At 51.9% G+C, this 11,195-nt stretch overlaps 1 protein-coding gene across 1 annotated transcript; it reads left to right on the top strand.

The window, feature by feature from the left end:
- The first annotated feature begins 2,092 nt into the window (after window positions 1–2,092).
- On the top strand, window positions 2,093–7,702 carry LOC116489605 (outer dense fiber protein 3-like). The gene is made up of 5 exons (XM_032188062.1): window positions 2,093–2,159; window positions 6,495–6,596; window positions 6,775–6,905; window positions 7,305–7,445; window positions 7,619–7,702. The coding sequence occupies exons 1-5, from the start codon at window positions 2,093–2,095 to the stop codon at window positions 7,700–7,702; spliced, it is 525 nt and encodes a 174-aa protein (XP_032043953.1).
- Window positions 7,703–11,195: the final 3,493 nt, after the last annotated feature.

Below are 11,195 nucleotides of genomic sequence, written 5' to 3'. Positions count from 1 at the left end.
TGAAAGATGCTTTTTTTTTTTTTTTTTTTTTTTTACTCTTAGCTTTAAGTTGGCAAAGATTTAGACCTATACATCAGGAGGATGCATCATCTAAAGCAACGTGAGGCTCCTCTTTTCTGGCGAGCGCGCCACAGTATGCAACCACTGCTGCACATAGTGAACAAAAGTTGTATGGCAGGATGACCTCTGCATGCATCTTGAGAAAAGTCCAAATACGCACTACTGATGTTCTCAAGAATAAAGATATTAGCAGGTGTGGGCTTCGTTGCCTGCAAATTGCAAAATAATTTGGGTATTTCAGTTCTCAGTAGCACGCTTTATTCCAACACGAGTGCACTTCTGTGCATAAGCGATATTGATGGTGATGTTACTGCAGCTGGGATGGAAACATCCTGAGGACTTGATCGACCTTTTTTCAGTTGTTGGACATAGATGTGACCCTAGTGTTAATCACGTCTCTAGGAATACCCAGAGTAGCATAAGCAGGCTTTATAGTTCTAGGCTTCCTTCAGGTAAATTATACAAAGGTTCTGATATAATTTTGTTTGTCTAATTTAATTACCATGTTTGTGGCAGAGACTGGATTGAAAGGATGGTGGTTTTTTTAATCCTTGTCTTGCTCCTTTCTCCCTTTGGTTATTTCATTTATTCAGCATTCAAGCTGGTTTTATTTTTAGGCTATTGTTTTACACTTCAGGTTCAGTAACAGGTTCAACAGGACTTATTAAAAATTTCCTCACAAGAAAGAATATCAGTTCAGAACTTCAGCTCCAAGATCACTTTCTGGTTTAGGATTTCTACACCTAATTCACAAATGGCACAGGCATTTGTGTTTTCTCTGTAACAAGCTCCCGTATAGGGAGAATAGAGGTCTTCGTAGAGCAGCACTTGTTAGAAAAAACTTCAAGGAAAACTTCAAGGCAACAGTTACATTAGTTTCTGCAGGTAGCTGTGAAAGTCTGTCTTCTGTAAAGAAGGTGACCTATATGGTTCTTACCTCAGAATCATCTTTTTCTTGGAGCTTGATGTGTTTTAAACATAGGTGAGTGTTCATGGCTGCGGTTTCACTCAGCAGACTGAGGAACACAGTGTACATACTTCTCGGCAATTTAAAAAAAACGTGTGGCGACTGTACAGCGTCTAAGGAGAATTGCACCTTTCCTCGTGCACGTACTTAACTTTTTTCAAGCAAATGTATTTTGAAATGATGTGGGTTTTTATACTGAAACACATCAATTGCAGATGTTATGCTCTTGATCGGCGTTATGTATGTGAGATGATTGTACTTGGTAGATGCTCTGTAGTTTTGTACTATTATCTTAGATGAAAGGGCTTGCTGAAATGGCAAAAACACTGATGTTGAATGCTGTCTGAATGCTTGCTAATTTGATAAAAGTGAGTTAAATCATCTCTGGATTTTCCTCTGGACTCATCGTAGCTTTTTATTAAATAAAGAAGTACGGTATTTTGGAACCTGCCCTCACGGGTCACATTTTACACTGTTTCCTTAAGCCAGAAGTGTTTTGTCTATGAAGAAATTCCTCATGTGGTAAAAAATACTCATGCTTTGGTAGGCCTGCAGAACTTGCCAACTAGTTTGCTGTTCTTTTGTTCCCAGAAACTGGTAAAGAGACATTCTGCATGATGATGTGTTCCCATAAACCTTTCCTAAGGAATACCTGACTTGAGTGCATCTTGAACTGACCTACATCCCTGTAATTCACTTATATCGCTGTATAACTTAAAAATATTCACAATAGCTACTACCAGATGGAGCAGGAACTTCAGCCACAGTATACAGAGTGCTAAAAACAAAAAACACAAGCAGAAATTCAAGAGAAACAACCTCAAGATTTCAAGAAAGCTATTTTGGCTCTGGATTTTCATTTTTCTTGGTTACAACTCCTGATTACCCAGGCACCCTTCCCTGAGCTCTAAGCACCTGTGTTTTCTGGTACAGTCTGACTCTAGGCTCACACCTGACCCTGAGCTGGGCCTCCCTTGTGAGTGTCCTGGTTGTGGTCTAAATTTCAGTAAATAAGTGTTTCTTGATGAGAACGCTAAGGGGTGTGTTGTTCTTGCTTTTGGCTCAATGAGCAAAACTTTTGCACCTGAGGCTTTTCAGACACCACCTGTGCAGAAGGCCTGCGTTGCCACAGGTACCTGTAGGTTGGGAGCCAGCGGTAATCCAGCGGTGGTGCCTTTTCCAGCACACTGCTCTGGCTCAGAGCACTCGAGAAGAGCAGGATTGGAAAGACAGCAGAGCTCTGCAGGTCTGTACAAACACAGGACCTCCAAGAACTATTACCAGTGGGTACCAAGAAATTATTCTGGCTCTAACAACCAGGCTGCTGTGCCAATCCCTCTGGCTTCAGGATACTCACTTAACATATTCGGGAAGCAATGGCCCACACTGAACAGTCTTCTCTGAGCAGCTGCTGACAAACAGCAGGTAGGTAACTTCATCAGAGGCTTGCACAGGTGTAATGCAGGAAGAGCAAGTGGTGCTCTCCACCACAGAACTGAGGGACAGGCGATGACAGCCTAAAACTCCTAGGGCTTAAGCACTGTAAGTATTCTTGAGATACTGGAATCTTTCCCAGTACCAACCACTTTGCTGATAGCTACTGACAAGACCCCAACGGGCTGGGTGGGGTGGGTGTTAATGGTCTCTTAAACATATCTAACACTAATTGGGGTTAGTGAACAAGGAATACTGGCACTTCGAAAAGCCAAAAAAGAGGTTGAGAAGGTGCATTCTTGACAAAGAAATGTAATTTCCAATTATGTTGCTGAGCAACAATGGGTAAAAATCCAAAACTGACTTTTGCCATCATTATCTTTGCAATGACGAGACAGATTCTGACCTTAACAAGACCCAATGCAAACACTCCTAGGACTATTCTTGATCCATTTTTATTCATATGCCACCAATTTCAACAAAAATACCTGAGATTTTTGCTTAAGACTCATCCTTTAAGGTAGGCAGAGTGGGACTACTTCCATGTTTCAAGTACAGAGAAAAAGCAGACACCTCCTCTGAGATAAGCTGTTGCGGTTCAGCTCTGCTTAGAATAACTGGGGGGACGTTGAAGAGGAGAGGGCCTCTGCTATTTCTTACCAGGGCTCAGTAGTACATGACACATGAACCAGGGCTTTTCAACAGCTTTTCAGGATCACTGAAAAAGCATGCTGCTGGGTTGCAGATCTCAGGGATCTCTGGCACTAGTACAGCCAACAGCCAGCTTCAGGCCGCAAAGGGAGTTGCTCTACAAGTCTATCTTCCGCTCACACTCCCTGATATCCCTCAACCTCTCAACCTCCTCCTTGAGTTCTGCCACGAGGTGGACCAAGTCGTCCACCTGCTCACACCTCGCATACACAGTCTCTGCCCCCGCAGGTGGTAGCAACAGGCTCAGGCACTCTCTGCACCCAGAGACCTGAAGTGATGCAGTTTTGAGCAGGCAGTCAGTATGGGTGTGTACAGACTTCCTGGAGCAGCTTTTGAACAGCCTGGGAGGGGGCGCTGCTGGCTCGGCCTACGCCTCCTTCTTGCCTCGTTCACCTCCCTCATGAGGGCTGCTAGGTCCTGGTGGCTCCCTCAAGTGGGCTCAGTGCTGGAAAAATCAGCCCTGCCTGTCCAATCCCCCGCTCCACTGCAGAACACATCTGCCCCGGTACCGATCGCCTTGGCAAGTGGCATCCTCACTGTCAGGGCAGCATAAGAAGCAGACAAGTCCTTGGCTCGAGATAAGCACCGCTCTGAAAACAACTAAAACCATTGGTGTAGTCTCACCACTATTTTCATTAAAAGTGGAAAAAAAAAAAAAAAAGCATCATATGAGGCTCTACAAAGGCAATTAACCCAAGCTCAGCCAAAAGTATGACAGTGCGCTACAGGTTTTTACTAGCTGGGGGGCATGATCCATATATTTCAGAGACCACAGCTCCAGACCAAGACAAGGAGGTAACAGCCCAGATGCTGTCCCCCAGGCTCCCAAAGCCTCTATGCTGTCATAATACATTTCCATGGCGATGCCATGACCCCTACAAAAGCTGGCAGCTAACCCCTCCAGTCAGTGTCTGTCACGAGCTCTGCCTGCCCGCAGAAGCTCTCTGTGCCCTGTGACTGTGAGCAGCCGCAGCAGAATCAGACAAACTCATCCTCATTGAATTTTCCTTCCAAGGCTAAGAAAGGTGAAGTCGGGCTCCTCCCGCAGGGGGAGGCAGCTTTCAGAGCTGGATTTTGGGACTGGAGATTCAGATGTGGGAGTGCTGGTGAAAGAAGCAGCAGTAGCTGTGTTTCCTCTGAAGTACCGAGGCACAGAGGAGACGGTTGAGAAGTGGGGCTGCGTTTCAGTCCTGTGCACCAAGTGGAGCTTCAGCAGCAGAAAGCGAGGGGCAGAGCTGAACTCCAGGCTCTGTCAGGGCAGCCCATCCATAACTCTTCTGCTCTTCTGCCTTTAGGCTTTGGAGACACCTGCCAGCATGGACGGAGCCTTTGTGGGGACGTGGAGACCTCATCGCCCATGGGGCCCGATCATGGCCCAGTTCACCAGCCCTGGGCATCTCCCCAGGCTGAGGCCAGACACACGGCCGCTGCTGCTCTGCCTCATCTCTTGTCATGGCTGTGCCTCAGTGCCACAGTTCTGACAGTTCTGGAAAGTTCCTCTGGAGTCGGAGCTGGAGGGCTGCCCCCTGCCCCTCTCAGCTCCCTGCCCTGTCCCTGGGCTCTCCAGGAGCCACAGAGCCCAGCCTTGGCACGGGTTCCTCCCCAGGGTGTGGGGGGCCGCCCCCTTCCCTCAGCTCGCCTCAGCCCGCGCCCTGCTCTGGCCTGGCCGTTAGCAGCCGCCATGGCAGCAGCAGCGCCTGGGAGCATTGGGAAGCCGGCTGGAACCGGCTGGAACCAGCTGGAACCAGCTGGAACCGGCTGCAACCATCACCAGGCTGCCCGGCTGCGTCCTCCATCTTGTCTCGCTCTGTGCCCAGTGCCCGGGCGTTGTGCTTGTCACCGCTCACAGCCTTCGCTGCTTTGGCTCGCCTGTCCTCCTGTGCCCTCGGCAGGACTGAGGCATTCCCCCTCGGCTTTCACAGCCTCCTCCTGCCCAACACGCCCGTGCTGGCAAGAGATTTCCTGAGGTCTTGTCCTGGAATCACTCAGAGATTCCCGTGCCCTTGGGCTCAGCCGGGTCCAGATCTGGAAACGGGGGGTGGTGGCCTTTGTCCAGCTGTGCCAAAATGCCAGCCGAGTGCTCCTGGGACTAGTTTGGGGGGTTATTTGTCAAGTTTGAGGAAGAACGTGCGGGGAAGAAGAGCGGGAATGGCGGCACCAAGGACTTTGGTTCTTCAGCTGCTTCTCTGTTAAAGGTGGCAGCTCCCAGCAGTGTCTCTGTGTGGAAGAACGATGGGGGAACTGACAGACTGCTTTGAGTTCAGAAGTGGACGACTTCTGATGAAAGGCCACTGGAACATCCTGGTCTTCATGAGGGTGGCCATCTCAGTTTGCCTTAGCTGATGTAAATAAAGACTGTGTTTTATAGTTCTTTTATGAATTTTTATTTATTTATTTATTTATTTTTGTGCATATGCTATCATGGTTAAATCCCAAGATGAATTCAGTCTGTTGTTCTCTTTAAACTCGAGAGAACCTGCTGCCTCAGAGCCCAATTTCCCTATTTTCCGGAGAAACGGTGCTTCTTCCATGAACTGAAATACAGGGATGTGAGCAGAGCTGTCCGAGCTCCAAAGCTGTAGATCAGTCATTGCGCTGCACAGAGGTTTCAGAAGAGGACTTGTCTCTCCAGTATTCTCAGAACAAAAATTTGCATTACACGGAATCATAAAGTCATTCGGGACAGGAAAAGACCTTTTACTCCCACCTTTAAGCAAGTCCTGACAGGTTCACCACTAAACCATGCTACTGAGTTCTGCTAGGCCTTCCCTACTCTCTCACAACCCACAGCACAGCAGCCTGGAGACAGAGACAGAGCCCAGCTCCACACCCTCCTCTGGGGGGCACAGGGTTGGCATCTCCCCAGGCTGAGGCCAGAAACATGGCCGCTGCTGCTCTGCCTCATCTCTTGTCATGGCTGTGCCTAAATACCACAGCCAACACCCCAAATGGCAGACAACTCCAGAAGAAGCAGCAGGAATTCCAGTGGGACGAGGCCAGAGGCAGTGAGGTACAAAGGCCTTGGCCTGCTTGGCACAGAACGGTTCTCCAGCTCTTCATCCCAACAAGACGCCAACACCTCACTGTGGCCCTGTTCTAGCTGGAGAACAAGAGTGAAGCAAGGCAGGAGAAAGATGCGGGGTGCAGGAAATTCCCCGTTGGTGCTGCCTGTGCCCTCCAGCACAGCGCAGGAGGAGCCGCCAGAGAGCCAGGAATTTTGTAGCCCTGCTGTAGAGCCCAGCCCCTTCACGGGATATTGCCTCTGTGGCTGCAGAAAAAGACCGGCACTTGATTGATTTTCTTCTCTCCCCCTTGGCCCCAGGCGATTACCACACCGAGGCATCCAACAAGCACGTCTTTAAGTGCGCGCTTGTGCAGTCCATGGCCTTCTGGCACGAGGCCTTCAGAGCAGACCACCCTCCAGGCAAGGCAACCCTGAGCAAGGCAAATAATTGCAGCCTGAGCGAGCTCCAGGGACAGCCTGCTGCTCGGCCTTGGCAAGGGGCCTGCTTCCAAAGCCTCCCCGTGACCTGTGCTGCCAGAAGCAGCAGCTTCTCACTCGGGACTCCATCGCCCACCCTCTCTTCCAACTCCTCGTGCAGGCCCTGGCACCTACACCTTACCCAGGCTGATGGGACCCAACACAGCCTACACAAATGCCAGCCCGTGCTACTCCATGAAACGGAAGAGCAAGAACGAGCGCTTCGACGCGGACCTCTCAAAGGAGAGTGATGCTTCCCTTCTTTTCCACACTGCCTAGTGAACCTCAGCTGCCTTCCCCACACCAGGAGCAAAGCCAGAGTATCCATGGCTATGCTCGTGGGGCCACAGAGCTCTCCCAGTGCTCCAGCAGGAGAAGGGAGCGCAGGGAGGCTCTGCCCACACCTGCAAGTGCCTCGTGTTCCTGCTCTGGCAGGTTGGATGAACAAGAGCTCATCAGACCTAATGGTCACCTGCCTGCCACTCTGGAAAATGCCCCTCTTTGGAGGGGAACAGACTGGGCCACCGCTGACGTTGCCCCAGGCCTCCCGCACCCCTTCTCTGTTGAGCCACTGGCGTGTAGCCCTCGAGGGGACTCGGGAAGGAGCAATCTGCAGATTTGTGCCCAACACGGTCCCTGTCTCTCTCGCAGACTCCAGGTCCCGCCGCATTCCCAAAGATCGAGGTGGATACCTACAAAAGAAGGGCTCCCATCTACACCACGGGAGCCCAAACCAAACTTGGAGGGGACAGAACTGTCAAGCCTGGGCCCGCGGACTACCGCACAGGCAAGGTAGGGCAGCCTGCTCGCCTCTCCTGCCCTGTTTTGCAACAAGCAGCCCTCAAGCATCTCCCCCTGCAGCTGGGGCTTTGCAGAACAAGCAGGCTTCTCGCTGCGGATGAGAAATGCCAAGCACCCTTAATGAAACTCCTTTTCTTTTTTTCCTTAATCTTTTCCCCTTCCAGGTGACGCTGATCAAGCCCCAGGCACCCGAAACCACTTTTGGAATCCGGCACTCCATCTACACCACCCCGCTCATAGTGGAATAAAAAAAGATTCCCCCAAAGACCCTGTTTGTTCTTGAGCTGTGAGGAGGGGAACAGGAAGGAAGGGAAGAGGGGTGTGAATGAAGAATGTTCCTTTTCTCTCTGTAAGGTTAAAGCCACAGCAAAAGAATCGCCAAAGGAGAGCCCTGCAATGCAGAGGGCACGTCTGTCAGCTGTCCGGCTGTCTAGCCAGCTCTGCCAGCACCTTGTCACCTGCTTGCCTTCAACCCAATGGGGCTTGCATCCCGATTGCTCCCTTCACCCTGCCCCAGGAGCATGCCTCAGCTGCAGGCTACGGAGCTCCTGGCTGAGGAGGGATGCCAGCCCCACAAAGAGCCATCAGAGCTCAACGCTGCACCATGACAGCACTCAGGGCCTTCCCTACCCACTCGCACCCCACAGCAGAGCAGCCTGGAGACGGAGACCTGTCCCCAAGAGCTGTCCCCCTTCTGGGGGGCACAACGTTGGCATCTCCCCAGGCTGAGGCCAGAAACATGGCTGTTGCTGCTCCGAATGTGCCTAAATATCTAAATAAATATATGCTCTAAATGCCTAAATGCCGCAGCCAAGACCCCAAATTAATGAAAACTCCAGAAAAAGAAGCAGGAATTCCAGCTGGGCAAGGCGCGAGGAGGGAACAGCCCACATGCCATCCCCCAGGCTCCCAAAGCCTCTATGCTGTCATAATACGTTTCCATGATGATGCCGTGCCCCCCCATAAAAGCTGGCAGCTGCCCCTCTGGAGTCAGTGTCTGTCATGAGCTCTGCCTGCCCACAGCAGCTCTCTGTGCCCTGTGACTGTGAGCAGCCGCCACAGCAGCAAAGCTCATCCTCATTGAACTTTCCTTCCAAGGCTAAGAAAGGTGAAGTCGGGCTCCTCCCGCAGGGGGAGGCAGCTTTCAGAGCTGCAGGGCCAGATTTGAGGATCAAGGATTAGTTCCTGGGTGCCCGAGGGGCCTTTCGGCGCTAGGCTGGAAGGACTTTGTGGAGCAGGAGAAAGGATTTACCGCCCTTCATCCTTAGGAGCTGCAACCCCTGTGGCAGTTGGCCTGCTCCGATCTCCCCCTGTGGCCAAGGAAAAGCAGCGTACAGGGTATCAGAAAAATTGAAAGGTTTTATTGATTTACAGGAAATAGTATGAATACTATATTTATTGGAAATTTATTCAGTGCTTCCAAATGTGTATTACCCCTGTGGCGTGAACAATTTGGCACACACACTAGATGGAGCGATCCGCTGTGCACACAGTGCCGCAAATAAAGAATGCCTGCCTTCGAAAACTCCAAATTGAGACTTAGTGAGTTTCTTTGACTGACTTTCACGCTATCACCCAAGGACAGGGCCCAGCTCCACACCCCCTCTGGGGGACACAGGGTTGGCATCTCCCCAGGCTGAGGCCAGAAACACGGCCGCTGCTGCTCTGCCTCATCTATTGTCATGGCTGTGCCTCAGTGCCACAGCCCAGGCTGCAGCATGCTGACAGTTCCGGAAAGTTCCCCCGGAGTCAGGGCTGGAGGGCTGCCCCCTGCCCCTCTCAGCTCCCTGCCCTGTCCCTGAGCTCTCCAGGAGCCACGGACCCCAGCCTTGGCGCAGGTTCCTCCCCAGGGCGCGGGGGGCCGCCCCCTTCCCTCAGCTCGCCTCAGCCCGCGCCCTGCTCTGGCCTGGCCGTTAGCAGCCGCCATGGCAGCAGCAGCACCTGGGAGCGTTGGGAAGCCGGCTGGAACCGTCTGGAACCGTCTGGAACCGTCTGGAACCAGCTGGAACCGGCTGCAACCAGCACCAGGCTGCCCGGCTGCGTCCTCCATCTTGTCTCGCTCTGTGCCCAGTGCCCGGGCGTTGTGCTTGTCACCGCTCACAGCCTTCGCTGCTTTGGCTCGCCTGTCCTCCTGTGCCCTCGGCAGGACTGAGGCATTCCCCCTCGGCTTTCACAGCCTCCTCCTGCCCAACACGCCCGTGCTGGCAAGAGATTTCCTGAGGTCTTGTCCTGGAATCACTCAGAGATTCCCGTGCCCTTGGGCTCAGCCGGGTCCAGATCTGGAAACGGGGGGTGGTGGCCTTTGTCCAGCTGTGCCAAAATGCCAGCCGAGTGCTCCTGGGACTAGTTTGGGGGGTTATTTGTCAAGTTTGAGGAAGAACGTGCGGGGAAGAAGAGCGGGAATGGCGGCACCAAGGACTTTGGTTCTTCAGCTGCTTCTCTGTTAAAGGTGGCAGCTCCCAGCAGTGTCTCTGTGTGGAAGAACGATGGGGGAATTCACAGACTGCTTTGATTGACCCTCTGGGGACAAAGGCTTGGCATCTAACTAGGCTGAGGGCAGAAACACAGCCACTGTATTTCTGCATCATCTCTTGTCATGTCTGTGCCTAAATACCTGATGTCTGAGGGGAGGTTTGGGATCTGAGCTTGGAAGCCACTGTTCCATCCCCACGCTGTCCAAACTGGCTGTGGTAAGTAGCTCTGGTCCTGCTCCTCGATACCTTGTGGAGCTTCCATCACCTGGACTTGGAGTATGCCTCAGTGGATTCACTGGCTTTGCTCCTGGTGTACAGAAGCCTGTGCTAAGCAAGGATGCAGTGGGCTTTGAAGTCCTTGTGGCACGAGAAGAACACCTGAGGTTTACTAGGCAATGCGGAAAAGAAGGGAAGCATTGCTCACGCTAGAGGAGTCTGCATCGAAGCGATCGTGCTGGCAGTTGTGCAGGCTGTGTTGGGTCCCATCAGCCTGGGTAAGGTATAGGTGCCGGGGCCTGCAAGAGGAGTTGGAAGAGAGGGTGGGCGATGGAGTCCTGAGTGAGATTTTTCTCAAGGGGGATTTTTCTGCACATTGCAGCTTTGTCCTGCCTTGGTATCTGTCTTGTCAGCCCCCTGCCCATGCCCCATTATTTCTGGACTTTGGGTCCTGCCCCCTTGTGCCCATAGCCCATGGTCCTTGGCAGCTGTCCTTCTCGGAGGGCATTTATGGCTGCTCACAGTGGTTCCCCTGCTAGGCCCAGTGTTGTGTTCTTGCTGGGATGAAGAGCTGGAGAACTGGTACTCACTCGGTCCGGGTGTGACAGTTGTGTTTATTTTGGGAAGTCCCCAGATCTGGGTGCCTGGAGGTACATACTTCCCAGGCCTGGTGATGGCAGGCTCCACAAGGTATCGAGGACCAGGACTGCAGCTGCCTGCCATGGGCGGTTTGGTCCCTCTGCAGGTGTAAGCAGGGGCTCGGCTTTTGGTGGGACTGTGGCCCACGAAACCTAGGAAGCAAGCAAAGGAAAGGACACCTCCAGGTGGCTGCACATTCACGCTCCACTGGAAGAGGCACAATTGGAGTTGCCAGCCCCCATAAATTCTCCTACCATGGGATGTTTTCCTCCAAGACTACTACAAATACAGTTATGTCTGACTGAGTGGTTGTGTGGTACGTAGCCATGTTGGAGCCTGAATGAGAGAGGGAGTTAGGAGAAGACAATAAATCACTAACCTTTTAGAAAAGAATTTACTAACTTTTAGAAAA

This window comes from Aythya fuligula, chromosome 5 (assembly GCF_009819795.1).
Source record: "Aythya fuligula isolate bAytFul2 chromosome 5, bAytFul2.pri, whole genome shotgun sequence".
NCBI classification, from domain to species: Eukaryota; Metazoa; Chordata; class Aves; order Anseriformes; family Anatidae; genus Aythya; species Aythya fuligula.
The sequence above is the reverse complement of the archived record's forward strand: the minus strand, read 5'-3'. Positions and strand labels throughout refer to the sequence as shown.

Bases quoted from the DNA above. Each gene is read 5' to 3' on its own strand.
- LOC116489605 (XM_032188062.1), top strand. From the start codon at position 2,093: ATGAGCAAAACTTTTGCACCTGAGGCTTTTCAGACACCACCTGTGCAG. The intron at 2,160-6,494 runs GTACCTGTAGGT...CCTTGGCCCCAG, and splicing joins GAAGGCCTGCGTTGCCACAG to GCGATTACCACACCGAGGCA. The intron at 7,446-7,618 runs GTAGGGCAGCCT...TTCCCCTTCCAG, and splicing joins CGGACTACCGCACAGGCAAG to GTGACGCTGATCAAGCCCCA.